The 22118-nt window shown below is 53.4% G+C and overlaps 1 protein-coding gene across 3 annotated transcripts in view; it reads left to right on the plus strand.

The window, feature by feature from the left end:
- SH3PXD2A (SH3 and PX domains 2A) overlaps positions 1-22118 on the plus strand; it is a 225781-nt gene that overhangs the window by 157565 nt on the left and 46098 nt on the right. For 2 of the 3 annotated variants that reach the window (XM_033130666.1, XM_033130663.1), the window contains exons 7-8: positions 3104-3148; positions 9385-9516. In XM_033130666.1, coding sequence (XP_032986557.1) covers positions 3104-3148; positions 9385-9516 — 177 coding nt within the window. The remainder of the gene's footprint in view (positions 1-3103; positions 3149-9384; positions 9517-22118) is intronic. The other variant, XM_033130665.1, reaches the window with a different exon arrangement.

The following is a 22118-nucleotide window of genomic DNA, read 5'->3' on the forward strand; positions in this document are numbered from 1 at the left end:
GGATCCAGGGGACTGGGAAATAAATCATGTTTTAAAAAGACTTTCTTTTAAAAAGACAGGCTCGTTTCTGGTCCGCTTCCCATTTTCCTTTGGAGAAAGAAGGGGAGGCCTGCGTACGGGGGATGCAGGCGGTGGGCAGGAGCTCAAGCTTTTCCATACTTAGTAGGGGCTCAGTTTCCAGAGGCTGAGGGATCTTTTCCTGTCCATTCCCTTCTTCCTGCCCAAATGCCCAAACCCCAAGGGCTTGGAAGGGCATCAGACCAATGATTCTTGATAAAAATCATCCTAGCAGCCAACACCTTGTGAGCATTTTGTGTAGGTAGGCCGAGTGTCCCCACTTCCCTGTCCTAGGGTTTTGGGGCATCTCCCCCTCTCTGACAGTCCTCATTTTCTAACGTAGGGATTGATACACCACTGCCCACAGGCTACACCCAGCCCACCAGGTGGTTTTGTAAAGTTTTATTGGCACACTGCCCATTCACAGGGTTGTCTGGACAGAGACCACGTGGCCCACAAAGCCTAAAATATTGACTATATGGCCCTTTACAGAAAAAGTTTGTGAAGACTCCTGTCCTAGCAAAACAACTCTTCCTGGTTTCTCTAGGCCCAGGCCAAATAATTTCCCTTGGCTCACTGAAAGGGGTTAGCATTTCCCAAAAGGTTTCCTTCTGAAAAACCCAAAAGAAACCAAAAAGGAGAGTGTATAAAGTAACAAAGCCAGCAGAGATGGAGAGAGATAGGGGTAACTTCTTAGCTGGGTCAACACAGGGCTGGGTGGGACCAGATGGGGCCAGATGGGCCTGGCACGGCCTTGCTGGCAGCCCAGTTGGCCACATCTGGGATACAGCAGCAGGAAGTTATAGCTTTAGCAACATGTGGCACCAGGCAATGAAGCCCCACATTCTGAACTCAGACCCACTTGCTTAACCCAGCTTAAAGCCTCGGAGGGCCTAGCTACATCTCCCTTGTCTCGGCCCTACTGGGGTTTGAAAGCGGGGCCAGCGTAGGTCCTGATAACTGAGGAGGCTTGCAGCTGCCAGGCCCGGGGAGAGGCTCTGGCCACAGAATGTTTTGTCTCTGGGTGCAGTGCCCCAGAGTCCCTCTACCTCCGATTCCAGCTGACCTGGTGCCTGGGGGTGTCTGTGGGGCGGCATCTCCGACAGGTACCAGCAATTTCTTGGAGCATCTAACAGGAGCACCATTTGGTCCTTATCCTTGCAGTTCCACGAGTGTTTTTCTGGTGCCTCGGAGCTGACTGCACCAAGCTCCCAGGAGATGTCGCGATGGTGGCTGGCAGTTGTTGAGTGCTGACTGTGCACAGGGCACTGTGCTGAGCACTCACTGCATGTTACATCATTTAATCCTCACGGCAGACTCACAGTAAATGTATCATTTTGTCTGGATTTTTACAAGTGAGGAGACAGGTTCAGAGAGGTTAAGTAACTTCCTCAAAGGAGCAGAGCCTGGATTTGAATCCAGACAGTCAGCCTCCAGAGGCCTCGGTAAATGTCTCCACCGGAGCCCTACTCTGTGGTTTAGAGCGAGAATAGAAAGGGTCAGGCTTCCCAGTTCTACCTGGGGAGCCAGGCGGCAACTGGAAGGCGGCTTGCCAAGCAAGAGAGAGTTAGGTCTTTTAAATGGTGAGTGGCATCAAGCTGATCACCTAAAGTCTGTGTCCCTACAAGATACGGACACTGTATTGGCAACTTACTTAACCTCTCTGGTTCATTTTCCTCACCTGTAAAATGGAAGGGACTACCTTATCATTGTAGGTTTATTATGAAAAATAAATGAGTTACTATACGTAAGTGCTCAGCACGATGCTTGGAGTCCAGTGAGCGCTATGTAAATGCTTGCTGCTGTTAGAATTATGATTGCTCTCTGTCACTGGGTCAGGCAGCCATCCTGGACAGCGCCGGATGGGCAACGCAAGGGTTTGCCTCTCAGACTTGCTTCTCAACATTTCCTCCTTGTTTTCCCCACTACAGCCAACACTGCTCCTTTGGAGGCAATGATCAGTTCAGCAGAGAAAGCCTCAGCCAGAGTACTCCCAGGCCTGGGTCCACTGCTGGCTTTACCACTCTGTGCCTGGGGGAACTTGGGCTGCTTCCTTGCCCTGGCTGAATTCAGATTCCTCCCCTGTAAAGTGGGGCAAAAAAGTGCACACCCACCTTCAGGGCTTGTCATGGGTAATAGGAGCCACTGTGTGCCGTGGGTAGACTGTCGGTGTTTATTTATTACATGTGGACCCTCCGATGTTCTGGAAACGTTCACACCTTGATTAGGCTAAGCGCTGTCTGCCTCATTGAAATGTTACCATATTATCACATCTCCCAATCATATGTTCTTTTAGGTTCTTTGACTTCACTCCTTTCTCATGGCAGGAGGACAACTTTTAACCTCATTTCACAGATGAGGAAACTGAGGCCCAGATCAGACATGACTTCTGAGCCTCATCTCTTCTGGTCACTAAAAGGTCCCTGTCTTTCTGGGTTGACGTTGAGATGTGAGATTCTCTAATATGAGGCTTCCTTCTGTTCTGCCAGGGTCTGTCTTCCTCAGAGGGTGGGGCTGGGGCAAGAGCTGGACAAGACATCAAGACCCAGTGGTGTGGTACCCCAAGCCTGCAGACTGGCCTTGGGCTCTCCAACCGGATGTTGAAAGTTCCAGGTTCAGGCTGCTGAGCCTGCTGGCCTGGTGAGGATCCTTAGAGACACCAAGCCCCATGGGGCCAGCTGCCCACATGCCAGAGAGAAAGGTCCAGGCTGCCTTCTCTGGGGCAGTAATAATCCATGGGCCCTGTTCCAGGCAAGGGTTGTGTGGGCTTCTCTGTGCTCCAGAGGATGCCTGAGTTTCGGCAGACACCTCATTATCCCCGTCCCAGCCGGCTGTGTCCCAGTGCCTCTGTAATCACTCCGGCCCACGCCCAGCAGCCAGCCCAGGGCCAGGAAATCACTCCCCTCCCCTCCCCCGCCTTCCGCCAGCGGCCCAAAGCAGCGCCTGCAGCCACTACCCACTACCCGGTGGACCTCCCGCCTGCCTAACGGTTCTCTCTCCTCTGATTCTCCTCTCCTGCTGCTGCTTGCTCTCGGGGACTCGGAAGTGTGGCTCTCCAGCTGGGCTGAGTCTCCCAAAAAGGACGTGACAGGTACCGCCCAGTGTGCATGTGAGTGCATGTGTGTGAACATGTGTATCCCAGGCATCCGTGCGTGGGAGCTCGTGTTGCCGGCCGCCTGCTGTGTACTTCCCTGAGATGTGTAGCAGCCCTTTGTCCACACGTCAGGCGTCCTCTCTGCTTTCTCTTGCCCCTCTGCTGGCTGTATCCTCTGCTTGCCTCTCACCCGTTTTTAGGTCTCAGATCCAGCCTTGAAGCCCTCTGATGGGCAATGACCGCAGAGCTCTGTTTTTAAGCAAATGCACTCTGGACCCAGAGTGTGTGAGTTTGAATCCCAGCTCTGCCACGTCCTGGCTGTGCTGTCTTGGCCGGGTTATGTAACCTCCCGAAGCGGATGCAGTACTACCTCACAGGGAGCCTGGCACACAGAAAGTGTGTCCTTACCGTCATCTTCAACTTTAACTCGATTGGCCATCCCTGCGAGACGGGCCAGCCAAAGACTGTTAATGTCACTACAGGCAGTAACCTCAGGCAGAGAGCAGAAGCATGGCCAGTGATCCTCCCTGGGGATCTGCAGCCGTGGCTGGGGAGTCCTGTGACTGTGGTGGAGGCCACAGCGCCCGTGCCCCAGGGATGCAGAGCTTGCAGCTGGCTGCCTCTGGCCTCAGGAGGCTTTCCAGGCTTTGGGCTGCCTCGCCCGGATGGCATTCGGAGACTTCGGGCTACGCCGTGTCTGGGCAGAGTTGGGCCAGGGGTCAGGGGCTTGCCTTTAGTCTTTGGTCTTACTGGACAATTGCAGAAAACCTAGACAGCAGGGTTCTCAGTCGCTGAGGGACATAGTATCAGGAAGAGGCATGGGATTTCCAGAAGGCTTTTCTAGGAGCCCCTCCATTTCTAAGAGTGCTGTTTGACCCCCCCCCCCAAGCCCAAACCTGAGAGCAGAGGTTCAGGCTTGGAGATTGGGGGATAAGGCAGAAGGGTCAGGTCAGAGGGAGCTGGGCGACCCCAGGGGTCAGAGCTGAGGCTCAGCCCCTCCCACCACAGCTGTGGGCTGGGAGCGGAGCATCCTGAGAGGCGGGGCCAGAGGAGAAAGCAGGAGGACCCCTTGCCTGTCCCAGGCCCCTTGCAATCATCCTTATGGTGTTGCCTGTGACGGGGGCCTGGGCCTGAGCTAATAACTGGGCTCCTGTCCCTTTTTCCCCTCTCCACGAGCCAGTGAGCCAGAGCCCACTTGGCCCACAACAATACATTTTATTCACCAAACGTATAGCCTGGCCGCCCCAGGGCCTGTGGAGAAGCCGGCAGGCCAAGTCCAGCCTGGGAGGAACCAGTTGTGAGGTACTGGAGAGTCCTCAGTGGGATGCTCAGCATTTGGGGGTGGGGGACCATGGAGAGTTTGGGGGTGGGGGACCATGGGGAGCCTGGGGAGGGGCCACTGCAGGACTTGGCTTCTCAGCATGAGCCCAGCTGTTTGTAGCAAGAGGCTGAGGGGAGGCAGCGGTGGACAGGGGTGGGAGGGAACCAGCCAGACTCGGAGTCAAGGGCTGGAGTCTTGAGTGAGTTGCCAGGTCTCTTGGGGCCTTGGTTTCCCCATCTGGAATGTTGAAGCGTTAGATGAGACAGGAAACTCAGAGGTCGAGGCTGATGCCAGGATCCTTATAGATGAGGGTCTCTGGGTTCCTTCGCCTGGTATTCCCCCACCCCAGCGTGGGCTGGGGCTCTGGGCTGGCTCTCCAGCTGGCAAGCCCACTGCCACCAGGAGGCGGGATCTGAGAGGAGCATGTTGCAGGGACACAGCCTCAGCCACCCTTCTCAGGGTGCCCAGGCTCTTGCCTGAAGCTGCCTACTGGTTCTTCAGCTGCAGAGAAACCTAAACCCCTCGTCCTTCTCTCCAAACCTCCCACCTCATCCCATGCTCCTCAGGAGGTAGGGTTACTGTTCCTGCTTACAGTGGAGGAACCTGAAAAAAATCCAGTACAGGACAGGAGCAAGCACTGTGACGGGAGTTATCAGGAGATTCCTGGAGAGTAGAGACGGCTGGGGACAATCGGGGTTGGTAGGAAGGAAGTCCTTCCAGGCAGGGGGAACAGCTAAAGTGAAGGCTTAGAAGGAAGAACCTGCATAGAACAGTGTGGCTGGCACAGAGTGGGGGCCCAAGACATATGTGTTGAATGATGAATGTTGCCTGGAACAGGAGCTTGTGGGTCAGAGAACTTGGGGAGCTCAGATTGTCAAGAAAGTCTGAGCTTGAATTTGGCCTTTATTCTATAGGCCACAGGGACCCACTGAAGGTGTTAAAGCAGGGGACTGACTTGGCAAAAGCCTCGTTGAGTAGTTGAAGTTGGCAGTCAGGACCGGGCAGGAGCCAGGAGTCCATCCAGGTGGTAGTTGGAGGAGTGCAGGAGTGACGCAAGGGTGGGGCAGGGCCCCAGGGAGCTACCAGAGCCCCAGCAGATTCAGCCAGGGCCTCTAAGTGCGGCACAAGGGCCCATCCCTGCATGAGACTCTTACAAAGCACGCCCTGCCTTCTTTCAAGGGGCTCTCCTCGCTGAAAGGGTCCACCTCTTCTCCACGCCTCTGCCAAACCCTCCCCATCTGAAGACAGGAGGCTCCCTCCACTGCCCCTCCCCCTCCCTGGGGCTAACTCCTGCAGCCCCCAATTTTCCAAGCCTTGGCTGGGAGGGGATCCAGAACAGCCTCTGTGGGATGACATCACCCACCGGCCCGCCTGCCTAGTGGTTTCTCATCTGGATACCTGCTCTCAGCTCACGCCGGCCCGGGCAGCCCTAGGCAGGCAACACCCTAAGAGGCAGATGCCAGAGCGAGCAAGATGGGAGCCTGCATGTGCTGGGGGTGGAGAGGGAGGCAGGAGGACAGTGTGTCTGTCTGTGTGTCCATCTGTCCATCCCCCAGCCTTCGGAGTAGCCTCCAAAAAGTGCCGCTGCCTGTCTTTTGTGCTCTGAAATGCCTGGAGAACATTTCCTTAACTTTTCTACCTGCCCCAGAATGTCAGTCTTCAGAAAGCTCAAGCCAATTTTCCAAGGGGCTGTGGGGAAGAATATGTGGATTTTCCCCCTCTTTGAAATCTTGCCTCAGATTTCCTTGGCTTGGATTAAAATGAGCTGATGTCTCTCCATTCCCCAGCACCACTGCTTGTCCCCTCTGGCAGCTTCTGGCCACAAACTCGTTGCTCTTTGCTCCTCTGTGCCTCTGTTTCCCCATCTCCCCTTTCTCCCTTCCAGTTTAATTATCTAGTTCTCCTGAATTTCAGAGGTGAGGCCCTGCCTGGTTTATCTGCATTGGCTCAAAACAAACCATTAAGTCACTCTGTTCATCTGTCTGCCTTTTCATTCATTTCATTCATTTCACATTTACGGAGTGCCAGCCACCTGATGGGCATTGTGTTCTGGTCAATAGCTATAACAAGAATCAACAAGGAACCCACACTCCAATCTTTATTAAGCACCAACTGTGTGCCAGGTGTCTGGGGCCAGGACGAGGCAGGGCTCCTCCTTGGACGCCAGGGTTCCAGTGGCTCTCTTCTAAGCCAGGTACAGTGTAGAAGTTCAGAATACAAGTGCTGGGGTCATGTGGTCGTGGGTTCAATTCCAGCCTTGTGACCTTAGGAAAATTGCTTACTCTCATGAGCCTCAGTCTGCTTGTGAGTAAAATGGGACTGTAACAGGACCTCCCGCATAGGGTTGTTGTGAGGATCGCATGCGACGATGAGACATGCTGCCCGTCAGTGAGCGATAGCAAGGCTCACAATGCATTGTCAGTGTAATCTGGGAGGTCCCAGGATTTCGGAGCTCTCGAACCTGCTGCTGGGAAACTCCTATTTGTATCTTGAGTTTTCCCACAAGCTAGAAAGGGAGCCCCTTTTTGTGCTGGGTGCACTTAAGAAGTGCTTTTGGCCACAGAGGCACTGCTCTGCCCCCAGGGGCCCAGTGGGAAGCCGTCTCTGTCAGCACTGCCTAGCGCTCGCTGCCTCTGTCCTGCTGGCAGGGCCGGGGGCAGGCGCAGAAGCTGGCCGAGGCTGAGTGCAGAGCCGGGCTGGCCCTGCTGCCCAGCTGTTGGTTGCATTTCTGCCTGAAATACAATCCTGGCTTTGGAGGGTCTGCCTGGAGCTGTGCGTGTGCATATCCATGTGGCAGGCCTCAGCTGAGACAGGGTCCCTCTGAGTCTCCAAAGGGCTGGAGATCCATATCTCGTGGGACAAAACGGCCAGGAGCAGTGAGTTTCTTTCCCATCCATTTCCCCCTGCCCTAGGTAGGATAGATCGCCACGCAACGACCCAAAGATCTAAGCAGTGGTTCTCCCCTTTGGCTGTACCTGAGAACCACGGGGGGAGGGGTGTTGTCTAAAAAAATGCCCCAGACCCATTAAATCTGGATCCCTGGGCGTGGGTGCCAGGCACTGGTATTCTTTAAAACTCCCCAGGCAATTTTGTGGGACCAAGTTAAGGATCGTTTTGCTAGTAGGAGAATGGGATGTCTGGAAACAAATCACAGGCAGTTCTGTAATGGAAAGAGAGATGGGCTTGAACCTAAAACACCGAGTGAATTTGGTTCTCTCCATAGCAGCTGTGTGAGCTGGGGCAAGCCTTTTGCCCTCTTTGGGCCTCTGAGTAGTCTTTTGTGAAATGGGAAGGTAAGAAGGTTGTTGTGAGGATAAAATGAGACAGGGCACATGCCTGGCACAGAACGTTTGCCAAGTTAGACTCGGGCATATAGGGAATACAGCTGCAGGCTGAAGCCCCAAGGGGGCTGTGTGGAGCCTGGGGACCCTGTCTCAGCCATTTCTGTAGCCACACTGGTAGTGTGAAGCCCCAGCCTTCCAGGAGATTGGCAGATGTATAGAGTGATAGACGCATAGTTTAACAAGTGTGCTAGGAATTCCTTTTGGGTGGGGTGGACGGTGGCTGGAAGGCCTCCTATAGGAGGTGACCAGTGGGTCTCTGGTTTACAGATCCTTTCATCTCCTAGCAGGGCATGTATTGTCTTACGTGTTTTGTCCCCACCTTCACCCTAGTGATGGTGGTGGTAATAGTGAAGCTCAAAGAGGTGTAAGCAGCATGTCCAATACCACACAGCCAGTTAGCTGAGATGGGCATCCAGTCAGTCCACCTTCTAGCTGGGTGCTCACTTAATGAATGTTGCACTGGTTCAGTGGCTGAGGAGGACAGAGAAGAGAGAGAGCCTGCCCTCCTGCTGAGTCCCACCATTTGATCCCTCAAGCTCCATGCAACAACCAGGAGAGGGCAGCTGGAGGCTTCTGGGAGCCTGACCACACGCCCCAGCACTTAAAAGCAAAGGGAGACTGAGTCAGTCTCCATGTGGCCATGCTGGACCAATGCCCCTTCTGGAAGCGAGGCTGGGAGAGCCAACCTGAGGCTGGTCCGTGTGTGCCAGGCCCTTGGACTCGGTGGCAGTGCCTTGGTGAGCCCAAGGGGCAGGCACAGAGCCGAACTTGAGGAAAAGTTGGCGGGGGGCGGGCTGGGCTGGCCGGCTGCTGGCGCTGGGACTTTCTTCTTGGGTTTCAAGTAAACAGTCTCGGCCCTCCTCCCCCTCCCCTGCCTCCACCCCCAGCTCCTCATTCGATGGGTCTCATGTGTTTCTATTTAAGGGTTGCGAGTAAACCCCAGTGATTGGCGGCCTCAAACCCTCTTGACTTCTCGCCTGGGCCCGGGCTGTGGAGACGGTCTCTCCGGCTCTCTCCCTCTCCCTCCCGAGGGGAGGACTGCTGACTCTCTTTCTCTGGGTTTACAGGGGTTGGGGGAGAGGCAGGAGCCCTCCTCCTTGCCTTGCCTTTCTCTCTCTCCTCCACTCTGGCCTCAGCCCTCATGGGCCGCCCACCCGCCCGCCTGCAGCCCTCCCCTCACACCCCTGCCGCCGAGGGGTCTGGAGAGACCACGTCCGCCCCAGGCCTCTCCTCTGCCTCCCTTGTGCTGGGCTGTGACTAACGCATCACAGCAGCAGGCTCTTCCTCTGAGTTTCCTTGGCCTCTGTCTCTGTCTGTCCCTCTCCTCCCCCCACCTCCCCTCTGTCCCCTGGCTCCCCATGTGCCCCGGCCCCCGCAGTGCAGCGGGCCGGTGTGGGGCCTTGCTATATGGCCTGTCCTTGGGGCCCAGCGAGCTGCGAACCCTGGCTGCAGGCGGCCCCTTGGAGCGGCGCTGGCGACAAAGCAGCCTCCCCCGATGGACAGGGGGCGCCCCGGCCGCGGGGCCATGGCTGGCCGCTGGCTCACCGCGTGCTTTCTGCCCTCGCCAGGTGCCGACACCAGCGCCGAGCCCATGATCCTGGAACAGTACGTGGTGGTGTCCAACTATAAGAAGCAGGAAAACTCAGAGCTGAGCCTCCAGGCCGGGGAGGTGGTAGATGTCATCGAGAAGAACGAAAGTGGTGAGTGCCCCAGCCAGCCACTCCGGGTTCCAGCCTGGCTCCTCGGATGGACGGCTGGTTTTTGTTCCCTTCCTCCTCCCCCACCTCTGCGCTATACGTTATTTCCATCTGGCGGGGAGAGGGCTGAGGAGGCTGAAGTTTCCCCTGTTGGTTTGGGCTGCAGGCCAGCAGTTTGCCTGGTGGTGGAAGAATGTCTCCACTGCTCAGGGTGATTAACCGGCTTGTGTTAATGCACCAGGGTGGCAACGCGGGTATAACTATCCAACCCATGTTCAGGGTCCCCGTGCCCTCTGAGGCCTATAGGGAAGGTAGCTCCCAGCTCAGGGGTATCCTACAGCAGCTTCCTCCATTGGGACCATATTCCAAACCAGGGTCCAGGCAGGGGCGGGAGAACCCAGCTAGCTGGTGGAAAGGCAGGCTGTGACACCACTGTGGTGTCCAGGGTCTTCGAGCCCCTGGTGGGTTGTCTGAGGAAAGGCCAGGCCTATGGGGGTTAGCTAGTGTCTGGGCAGGGAGCTGACTACCCCCTGCTGAGCTGACGGCTGCCAGGACCTGGGAAGAAGTTCCAGACAGGAGGATGAAGCCAGGTCCTGGAGCCAAAGAGGGTCCTGTAGCAACCGCCCGGTCATTGGGAGCTGAGGCTTTGTCTCATCTGGGGCCGTCCAGGGGATGGCTGTTTCCAAGGTTCTCACTGAGTGGGCCCAAATGTCTCAGTGTCCTTGGCAGCAGCAGTCTTTACAGGTGCAAAGAGGAGGGCATCCAAGGTGCAGGACCAGGGATACCTCTGGCCTAGGACATCCATCAGCAGCTTGCCCAGGACCTGCTGGGTTTGAATTGGCTTCTGGGGTGTTCTGTTTCAGTTTCGGTTTGCTGCAAGGGAAGATCCGTGCAGAGGAGCCTCTCTGAGCTGTGTTTGGAGGATACTCCCAGAGGGGAGGGGCCTGTTTTTCTTTTCCTGCCCCAGTCATTTCTCTTCCAATCTTTTGAGCCCTAAACGGAAGGATGACTACACCCATTCTATAGATAGAGTAACTGATGCACAGAAAATTTGAGGGGATGTGAGTCATCTGAGGTCAAAGTCAGAATAGAATAGGATTGTTCCTGAGCCCCTGATTTTTATGCCTATAGGCAGCAAGTAGCTGTAGAGATGCTAAGGAAATCCCAGCAGGCCTCCTGGGGGAGGTGAGCCGCCATAGGCCTGACTCATGGCCCTCCTGGGTCTGGAGTCTTCACAGCCTGTTCCTTTCTCAGAGAAGTCAGGATCTCCCTTTGTGTGCCTAGAGTCACCACCAAGGTGGATGGTAGCAGCAGGTGCCCCAGCAGGGCCACATCTCTAGCATAAGGCCTGGGCCCTTCACCCCAGGGCCCACATGGGTCTCCTTCCAGCTTTTGTCCTGGTAACAGCCCTACCTCCCTGCTTCCCAGGGAAGCTGCATTGTCACAGGGCCCTGGCTCTGGAAACACTCAACACCCAAAGGAGGGGGACTCTAATGGTGGAATTAGAGACACCAGCTGAGGAGAGATGTTTGTTTCGAAGCTTGTTCCAAAGAAAGGTGGGCCTGCTTTCCCGTGTAAGGTCAGATCTACTCAGAAGTAGCGTTCTGGCTTAGGGACCCTCTTGCCACCTCACTGCTCCATAACACCAGTATAGCTGTGTAACCATGGAGAAGCAGGAGGCCCCAGCCACTGGCCCCAATGGCTCAAGAGGAAACCCTACACAAGAGGAAGTCAGCCTGCTATGTAAAACACTGCGTGATTCCCAGGGACGTGTGTGTCCTCTGCCTTCCCGTCCTGTATCCAGGACCCTGGGACCATGTGGCATCCTGCCTAGGAGTGGAAGAGGGAGAGCCTTGATAAAGTGGGGGTTCTGTGTTAGGCCTGGAAAATGTGTAGAGGCACCTCCTCTTCTGAAGAGTCCTGGGTGGCTGCTTGAGGGGCCTCAGGCAGCCTGACTCCCCAGAGCAGCTCACTCTGGCACACAGACCCTCTGAGGGAGCTGCTGTCCCTGGAAGCCGGGTTCTGCCCACCGTCTACTGGCTGGATGGCTTCAAGTCCCTTAATCCCTCGGGGCTTTAGTTATCCCATCTGTAAGATGGAGGTAATCTGATGGCTGCTTGGAAGCAGGGCCTGGAGCCGATGACCTCCCCAAGCCCTCTCCCACGTCTGAACTCCGTATCTGGGAGACTCTATGGGGCTCAGGGGGTTGGGTGGGGAGAGCCTCTCTGGATGGGGCTTTTCTGCTTCGCTGGGAGTTTCGTACCTTTACCCTTGGTGGAGACAGCTGCTCAGCAGCAAATGTTTACACAAGGACCTTGCAGTGCTATGTTCACTGCAAACCCACCCTTGTTGGGTTTGCCAGCAGAATCCAGGAGGCCTGGAGTGTACGACCAGCTTCACCAGATAAACTAAGAGGGTGGAGGGCAGAAAGGAAGAGGGCCAAGCTGCAGATCCTTAGCTGGGTGGTCTCCCAGTTCTAGGAAGCTGGACGTCTGATGGTGGGAAAGGGGAGGTGTGTTGGGCATCCTACAAGAGGGCTTTGGAAGGATTGGTGAGTGAGGCTTTTGAACTCTGGAACAAAGACCCAATTGTGATGCCTGTGACCTTGGGACATGGTGGGTGTGTTGAGGCATTTCCACTCGTATTATTGGGTCAGCAGTCTCCGTGCCATCCCTGCCCCCCGGGCACTCGCCTTGCCCACTGGGAGCCAGGACTCTGCTTGTGTCGCCTTCTCGCACTGGTTGTGCCAGTGCTCTGTAATCTCATTGGTCAAAAGAGAGACGTGTGTGGAAGGCAATCGAGAATCAGTAAATAGTGAACTCCAGGTGTCAGGCCCTGTACTTCACTTGCGTCATTCTACTGAAATCATGGAACAACCCCATGCAATAGAAGGCACTTTAACCATTTTGTGGCTAACGTAATAGGCTAAGAGGTTAAGTCGTTTCTCTAGAGTCCAACAGCTGAGATCTCTCCCCTCTACAGAGAACGTTGGGAGGGTGAGGGTGGGCTGATCCCGTGTGGGATCATCCCCAAGCTGCTGAGGCTGCGGGTCAGGGAGAGACACGGGCTGGTTGAGATGAGCGCACGACTCCCTGGAACGTTGTTACAGAAGGATGCCTCTGTGCCCCTCCTTCCAGCATGATACTCATAGGTCGTGGGAAGGGAATTCATGTTGTTAATTGTTCCTTTGAACTTGGGGACAAGCAAGCGCCAAGAGGACCTGAGAAGAGTTGATGTGCACCCAGCACTGAGGACAAGCCTATTCCGGGGAACAGAGGTGGACAGAAGTCAGACACCCGAAGTGAGACCTGAGTTGTTTCAGGAAAAGCGTTTTTGATCAAGCAATGGGCCTGAGACCCAGCCAGAAAGGATTCTTTTTCTCCATTGATTCACAGGAACAAATCTAGCAGAAAAATTCAACGGCTTTGTTAGCTTTGCCAACCAGCAGGGCATGTCTTGTGCCGTTTCTGTCTTGTCCATGGAAGCTCCTCCACCCTTGACATAAATAGCAGTGCCTGAGATGCCTCCTTTGTAGGACATTCTTATGCCTCAAAGACCACATTGGCGTCACCTTCCAGCAGGGATCATCTGGTCTAACTTCTGGCAGAGCAGTGATGGCAGGGTCCCACTTGCTCTGATTTCTGTGTTAAGCAAAGCTGCATCCAACTTGCCAGGATTATTTCCTTCTTCTCAGGACACGGAGCCAGGGGAGGATGTGGGGATATGCTCGTTACATACTACATGCTCATTCTTTTCCGGCCTCAGCTTTCCTCCTTTGAGTCTTTGCTTCTTTCCTGGTACTGGTGTGATAACAGTGGGAATTCTTATACTTCCTTGGAGGCACATAGCTATAGGATCTAAGATCAAAGCATTGTGCCGGCAAAGAATTTTGAGCTCTGCTGGTCCATCCAGGTGAGAAATCGTATAGGTGAGAAAACTAAACCTTGGACAGACATCCACTGAGACTTGCTCATTATTGAAAGGATTATTGAAGATTATTGAAAGGATGCTGGAAAACCACACCAAATCCATGGGTGAGAAGTACTTTCCCGCCTCACAGAGACTGGGAACTTGAAACCAGAAAGTCGACATGAGCCAAAGCAGCTACTCTTGTCTCTGTCTCTCTCGGGCACCATGTGGATTTAGAGCCCAGCTGTGATCTGCTAACTGCAGGCCAGGCTTCCTTCTCTTCCCGTTCACTTCTAACAGCAACCTGATCACCTACTATTGCTTTGTCAGGACTAGATTCTGCATGACTTTTCAGTAGCGACCACCGCCAACTGAAAGTGGCCTCTGGTTCTCTGAGTTCAAAATTTGACCTTAGATCGTGTGTCCAGCCCTGGTGTCATGGGGGATAAACATGGCTACCTCTCCAGCTTCTTCAGCAATGGCTGTGGGAAGTCAGGTTTTAAAGAAAGGAGATATAGAAGGGGTAACGTAACTAAAACCATTTGGCTGCAACTATTTTCCCTGTTCCGTAGCTGTGTGTGTCGTGAAGAAAGCAAAGCATCAGGCTGCTGAACACTAGGTTAAGGTCTGATGCCATCCTGTGTGTCGCAAATAGGAATCACCTAGCTTTTGTTTCCTTATAAGTAATATAACCAGGCAGTGACATATCCTACAATGGGCTTTTGATTTTTTTTTTAATGAAATGTAACCATTTATTATTTGTTTAGTACATATCTTTATCAATAAGACAAACTAATAAGTTTTTCTCTCAGGGTTGTGTGTCATATTGATTATTTTGTGTTGTCAAAGATAATGCATTCTTCAGCCACATATTTTGTGAGCTGGAATCTTCTTAACATTGAGGATGTATCTGTTCCGTTTCTTAGCTGTTTCTTCATGAACATTGTTATAAATGGTTCTACATGGGCTTTTTATAAGGGAGAAGTATACTCTATATAGTGTTCATTCATCGATCTCACAACTCTCGAATACGAGAGTGTCCCAGGCCCCATGCTGACTGGGTACAAACCTATAAGATTCCTGCCTTTATGGGGGTGAGACTCTAATTGATGTGAGCATTTTGGGTACTTAAGGGATGTACTATAATGTGAGGCTGAGATAGTTTTGCACACTTTCCATGGCCTTAAGTGGACTTCTATATATCTTCTCTGTCTTTTGCTTAGTTTATGTGCTTACTAAGGAACCACCTGCTTGCTAATTCAGACTGCCAAGCTACCCCAGAAAAGAGATGTGCCAATCAAGGTAGGATAGACTATTTCTAGAAAGGCAGGTTTATTGCATTCTGCATTGCAGATAAGTGAACTAACACTCTTAACTATGCAACAACCTTTTAGGAGTTTGGTTCCAATGAGCCAGCCCCCATTTGGATGTAGAGACTGGCCCACATAACGTCCTGTCCAGTCGTCAGAAGGCATTGGTCTCTGACAGCATTTGTCTTTCTAAGTGCAGCGTGTATATGTATATTCCTTTTATATCAGCCTAATCAGCAATTCCAAGTCCATTCTGGTCTAAGACTGTTTCTGGTGTGTAGTTGTTATCCATTTCACAGAGCTGGCTGGATGGCAAAGGGCCATAGAGTATAAATCTGGGAGCAGAATTGGGCATCCTAATCCAGCCTTGCTTCCACCAAACTTCATTCACCCAGGCTAGAGATTATTTTGAGAATATCTCAAACTATGGGCTCCAATTTAGATAAGCCTGGTTTTAATCTCGATGTGGTTCTTACTAGTGGCGACCCTGGGAAAGTCACTCGGGTCCTCTAAGCATCAGTTCATTACCTGTAAAATGGGGAGAATTGTACCCACAGCTGTAGGTTTGATATATGCTGATTCAAAAGGAATTTAGTGCTTAGTGCAGGGCCTGGCACACTGTAAGGGCTCAGTACACGACAGTCACTAGTAAGACCACTGGACTGGGGCAGCTCTGCCACACATTGACCTTGGGGCTCACAACAGGCCAGTTTCCCTCTTGTGGACTTGGTTTTCGCACTTGGCCAGAGAATGGATTGTACTCAGTGGTGTCTGAGGATTCTCTCAGCCCTGATGGTTTGTGAGATGGGTAAGGCAAGCAGGAAGCTTAGTACAGGGCAGCAAAGCCAAGAGACCATGCTGGCAACCCGAGGTACCCACCTGGAGCCCTTGCTTGGGCAGTTGTCCTTGCTGCTCTGCAGTCTATGACAGGAGAGAATTGGAGATAGAAGTCAAGTTCCCATTGGTGACCGGAACAGTACCCTTATCAGGTCATGGGGCCTCGTACAAGGCCGGGGAAACAAGAGGCCCTCCTGTGACGCCCTCATGCTGGCTGTCACTCAGTGCCTCTTTTGCATGGCACAGAGTGGAAGTGCTGGGGTGGGGGGCGGGGGGAGACTAGCACAATCGGGGAAGGCTGCCTGGAGGAGTTGGAGGCATTGAGCTGGGCCTTGAAGAAAGAGGGGCGTTAAATAGGCAGAAAATGGAGGGAATTCCAGGTCCACGGGAGTGGAGGGCCAGGGAGAGGACTGGGCCCATTGGGGCTGAGACAGCAAGGCAGGTATATGATTGCTTCGAGCAGGTACATGCTGATGAAGAAAGAAGTTGGACAGCAGTGGATGCACGGGAAGCCTGGGGCTGTGGAAAGAAGGGAGCAGGAGCAGGATCTGAGAACAGTGGTATTGAAGCAAGTGATCCTGGCTGCGGGAGGAAGGTGGCAGGGAAAGATGTGTCCAGGGACTGGAAATCACTCTTTCCTCAAGCTAGATCTGCACACACTATTGTTAGGGACTCGTCCAAGGGCTTGTCAGCATGGACACTGCCAGCCACCTGCCTGGATCCAGGTGCTAGGTGGCCAGGTGGGGCAGTGGGTGGCTGGTCACTCTGAGCTCACGTTGGCATTGTGGACCTATCCTGTCCCAAACTCTCCAAGGCCATTTTCCTTGGACAGCCATTTCTGAGCAAAAGATACGCTTCAGTGTGAGACCTTGGAAATCCAGCTGTAGTGCCAGAGTGTGACACCAGCTGCTCATCTCAGCTTCAACCCCAGGGCAACACCTGGCTGCCTTCTCTTTTGGGGGCCAAACAAGTTTGCACTGTTCATGAGCACCTCCAAAATGCCACTTTTCTGGGTTTAAACACAAGGGGACCAGTTGAACCATACACTGCCCAGAGCCCAGCAAGGCCAATCTCCAGGTGACAGGTTGTCACTAAACCCCTATTACGGTAGTTGACTAAGTGCCAGGCTGGGGCCCAGAGGTGACAGAGGCCTTTGAACAAAGCCCCACCCTCTCAGGGCTCATATGTTGTGAAAGACAATCGCAAGTGAACCAGGAAAATTATTCTAGATTTTTGAGGAGTGCCTTCAAGAAATAAACAGGGCACCATGACAGCAAATAAGCAGGAGAGGAGGGGATAGAATGTGGCTAGGGAAGGCCTCGCTGAAGGGTGCCGGTAAAGCTGAAAATGCATGAAGCTTGGGTAATGGAGGGAGAACCAGAGGCAAACTGGTATGGGGGAGAGCAGTGGGGAGTGAGGACCAGGTGGTACCAGGCCAAGGTATGTTGTTTTAGGTGTGAGTCTTGCAGTCCAGCCAACAGGTGACCTCACTCTCCTCCCCAGACATACCTTGGCCCAGGTGCCCAGGGAACAGACAACACTGGAGACCTTCTGCCCAGCCCAACACACATACACAGCCTAAGTGACAGGTCTCACTTTATGGCTGAAGTGCAGGGAAGAGATCCCCCTGCACAAGGTTTCCTCCACTCTTACATAACAGATTTCCACCCTGGAGCCAGCACTTTCTGGAGAGTATAATTTTTCAGGACCTCGGGGAATTAGGGTTGAGAAACTGCCCCTTGTTCTGTCCCCAGATTATCCCGCAGCCGTGTGGTATTACACCCCTCAGCAGTTGGGTTTTCGGTAATCACCCTGGTGGTAGTGGGGTTACCTAGGGTAACCGCCCTCTCCTCTGTCTGCATCTTTTCAGATTCCATAACCTCATCCTTTGGTTCCCAGTGCTGATCGGGACTCCCTGGCCTCACTGCAGGGCAACAGTCAGGGTGACCCACTTAACCCAGTTGCCCTGCTGAGAGCCAGTGTTCACTGCCACCCCCCATCCTGGGAGCTGAGTTGTTGAATCCCAGTAAATGCAGGGACGCTTCTGGCTCCCGTAACCCTCCAGTTCATGTCTGTCTACGTTTGAAGTGTGCTATGTGGAATTATTGGATTTTTTTGTTTGTTTCATTTAATTGTGTCAGCCTTAGCTCTACATTTCCCTTCTTAGTCAGGTACTTCTCGGGCTCATGCAAAACTGCATTTGCCTCCCCTAAGCTCTTATTGGACTGGATTATGGGGAAGTAGCCCAGGCACTACAGGGTGGTGAGAGAGAGCCAAACTCAGAGAAGTGGTCTGCCAAGGACGGGCCATAAAATGAGTGAACCACACACAAGTGGGGTTGAGCCTGGTGTGCGATCCTAGCAAATCCCTCTCTCCTGTTAGGGCCCATTGGCATTGCCACAGGCCACTCTTGGATCACCATGTCCCAGGACCTGGTGTTTTAAGAAACATCCTAAGCACAGTGGCCTGAAGCCTCCAAGTCTGTTCTCTTAGACTCCTGCTAGCAAGGAGAGGTCAAGGGCACCTGAGGAATGCCTGCTCATGCCAGCTAGTAAGGCGTGCGGGACATTTTTCAGGGTGACCTTTTCTGAATCAGAATATTTTGTTTTACAAGATATAAAACCATGCAGTTTATAAAACATGTTGGTAAGAGGAAGGGCAGATGTTGGCATTCCATCTTTCTGAGATAGAAATGGAAGCCCAGAGTCATTAAGTGACTTGCCCCAAGGTTACACAACTGGGAGGTGGGGGCGTGGGTTTCCAGTATATCCTGTTATCCAGTGTTTGGAAATCCGGATATTTGCATTTCTCTCCTTCATGGATTTTACTTCTTTGGAAAGCCAAACCCCAGAGTGCTCTGCTGTGTGGGTTCCCCAGGCCACAGGGAGCAGGAGAGTAGAGGGCAGTCCTACCGAAGCCCTGGCTGGGGTAGAAGGGCCGAGGGGCTAGTCAGAGGGAATATTGAAGGGAAGAAGGGGAGTGTGTGACTCAGTTTGCTGCAAAAGAGTTGCTCAGTATTCTAGTGTTTGGCTCAGCCAGGTCCATGGGCCAGGGCCAGATTGGATGAGTGGATAGGTGGGGGCACTTGTGGCCTCCCCAGGGCCCTAGCAGGCAGGGCTGAGGGTATGAGGGCAGACCCTGGGATGCGCCTGGGCTGTGCTGGTCAGGGCCCCAGCCCACCCTGCCTTCTGCTTCATCCACAAATAAATAGGCCTGTCCTATGCACCCCCACCAAGCCCACAGGACCCATGGAAGAGCTGCCATCTGCTTCCTTCCTCCTCCACCACATCTTTCAGCAGTCTCAGTCCTACCTGGGCGAGGTCCAGCACACAGGGGCTGCTTCCATAGGATGTACTTTGTTCATTCAGCTGACAAACACAGAGCACCTACTGTATACCTTGTGGTGTGCCCAGCACAGGGGCGCAGCAGTCGACAAGAAGCAGTTGTGCCTGTCTTCCTGTCACTGGAGGTGAGGGCCTTCCAGGGCTCTCTCTTATCTGCAGGATAAAGACCCAGACGCAGTGAGTCAATTGTTTTCACAGCACACCCACCATGTGCAAGGCAGAAAGCACAGCGCTGGCTGGGTTGGGTGCTCCGGGAAATCTTCTAGGAAAGGTGGGCCTTGAACAAGGACGGAGCTGAAGAAGGAAGGTGCTCCGCTCCAAGCTGAGCGACCTAGAATGACTTATGCAAAGGTGTGGAGGGTGGTGTGGACAACCGTGACCTGGCAATAGTACCTGGGGCTGCCTGAGAGCAGATGCTCACCCAGCAGTAAGCAGGCTGGAGGGCGTGTGAAGGGTCTCTAAGCGCCTCACATGTCAAGTGAAGGAGAGCCTTCCCTTGTCCTTCCCCCCCCCCCAAGCTGAGGGAAACATTTCTGACCATCTGCCCGAACCATTCCTTCGTCAGAGGAAAATCAGAGCCTACAAAAGTGAAGCCATTTGCGCCATGGCTTGTTCATGACAGGACTACTGTATGGTTGTCTGCAGTGGTGGCAGTCTCTGAGGGCTGCTGGCATCTCCTAGCACATTAAGGCCTCCCCACCTTCTCAGAGCTGGGCGAACCCCAAGTCTCCCCTGGCTAACTGAGACCCAGCCCCCGCCCAAGTGAGAGGAATAGGTGAGGAAACTTCAGCTCCCCGGCCCTGGGGCCCTCAACCTGGTGCTAAAGCCAGAGCCTGGAGGCAGCCCATAAGCAGTCCCCACCTAGACTTGGAGGCACTTCCTGTATATCATTCAGAGACTCCTTTTTTCAAACTTGGTGACCTCCCCCCACAAGATCTTCAGATGGCCCGACTTGAGAACGCAGACTCCTGTTTAGCGACACCACTTCTCAGGGCCGAGGTGGGGCTGTGCCACTGGTCGCTGTAGGTTTCCCTGCAGAACAGAGCCTCTGCCTCCTGGGCCTCTTTTCTTCCTTCCCCCAGGAAGTTGGTGAGGTCGCTATTGACATTGGCCAGGCCTCCCGTCCCAGTGTTTCTGGACTCTCTGCCTTTCTCATTTGTTATCTGTACTTCTAATGGGCACCCTCTCAAGGCCCCAGCCTTCTCTCTGCTCTTCATGTCCCCTTTCTTTGATTGTGGTGGGATTTTGAGCTGCTGGAATCAGGATGCACCCACAGGGGTCTCTGGCCCGGGGTCTCTGGCCCGGGGTCTCCGGCCTTGCACCAGCACCTGTAGCGTTGGCTACAGGCTTCTCACAGGCCGGGCCAAGTGACCTCCCTGTGCCCTGGGGGGCTTTCTGCCAATTCCAGCCACCCTCTTCTTGCTCAAGTCATTGAGTCAAGGGATTGCCACTTGGCACAGGGCTCGGTGTCATCTCAGTGGGCAGAGAGACAGTGTGCCCTCGTGGAAGAAATGATAGGATTTTAAGAGGCTCTGGGTCAATTTAGGTTCTAGGCTGAGCCACCCACTAACCAGGTGACCTCAGGCAAGCCACTATATCTCTCTGAGCATCAGCTTTTCTCACCTGTAAAACGGAGGTGAGATTAGGTGTGAAGGCAAAAGCCACAGTGCTGCCTAAATACTAGGCTTCCCCATTGCCCTGGGCAAGAAGCAGTCCTTTCCTTTCATCTCTGTGGTTCTGGCATTCCTAAGATCCCCTCTAACCTCTGGGGCTCCGAGAAAAAGCCAGTTTCAGCTTAGAGGGAGCAGGCGAGGGGAATTTGACCATGTTGGCAAGCCTTCAGCCAGCTCTCCCGAGCCGCCAAATGGGTCACTGGCTGCAAACGTCCCTGGGTTTGTAATGATGATCACAGGGCCCATGGGCTCCCGGACACCTTTGGAATGGCTTTTGTGAGGCCAAATGCTTTGCAGATTAAATTTCCGGAGAAAGAGCAGCTGAGAGTCTTGAGCTTTGCTAAGCCACTTCTCTGCTATGGCAGCAAAAGGGGTGTGTGTGTGTGTGTGTGTGTGTGTGTGTGTGTGTGTGTGTGTGTGTGTGTGTGTGTGTCACAAAAGCGGAAGACGGTCCAATCCTCAGCCTTCTTTTCTCCTCCAATTTGCATCAGCCTATGGGACTGCTGGTGCTGCTGTGTTTTCCAGGATGGTGCTGGTAACAGAAGGAATATGATTAGTATTGTGGAATTTCATGGTAGGGGTTGGGGGTGGCTTTTCCCCCCTTTTTTAAATAAAGTAATGTTTTGAAGAGTTGCCCTGGAAAACTGCTGAAAGCAGAGAGGCTGATGGACATTTTTGGTCATGTCAGACGAGGACAAGATTATCCAAGTAAGCGAGTGTGTCTCTCCCCGTTAGCAGTGCTGCGGGGTTCCAGGGCCGTCCTGCCAGAAAGCGAGCAAGAGGCCGTAATCACAAACAGGCCAGGATCAGTTACAACCAGAAGTATTACTTTAGACTCTTGGCTTTGATGGGGAAGAATGCAGTTTTCCTTGCCCCTCCTCCCCCGTCCTTCTCAAGTTAAACAAGATCTGTGAAAGCAATCTCTCTGGGACTTAGAGAGGCCAAAATTCAAGCCAGTGAAGGGGCTCAAAGGCCCAGCATGGGAGGGTTCCACCACCCTTCGATGGGGGAAAAGGGGGTGCCGAGCCCATTTGCTGCCCCCTATTCTTCCTTGGGCTAAACTGGAGAAGCCTATTTCCCCGGAGTCTTTTTTGTCTACCTGGGGCCTCCTCACCTCTGTTTTGCCCACCAACCAAGTGCCCTGACCCTTCTGCATATTTAAACTGGCATTTTCTGTATGTTTGTGTGTACCTAGCACTGTTGGAGTGGGGGTAGGTCAGGTGGGGGTATAATGGAAATGGCTCAGCACGTTGGAGCAGACCTGACCCACCCATGAAGATAACAAAATAATGGGGCTCTCACCTCTCTTAGCCCCCACAACAGCCCTGGGAGCCCTGCTTCTCATCTTTCTCCCCCACTTCAACCAGCACCACCTAGGCAAGCATCAGCTCCACTCCTTCACTCTCGGGTATAAATAAAACTGCTCCCCAGAGTATTGGCACTGAGGGACATGCTTCCCCTGGCATTAGTAATGAGAGCAGAACCAGGGTTGGTGAGTGCCTAGACCTTGCCAACAGAGCAAGGATTTTAGC

Source organism: Rhinolophus ferrumequinum, chromosome 16 (assembly GCF_004115265.2).
Source record: "Rhinolophus ferrumequinum isolate MPI-CBG mRhiFer1 chromosome 16, mRhiFer1_v1.p, whole genome shotgun sequence".
Lineage (NCBI taxonomy): Eukaryota > Metazoa > Chordata > Mammalia > Chiroptera > Rhinolophidae > Rhinolophus > Rhinolophus ferrumequinum.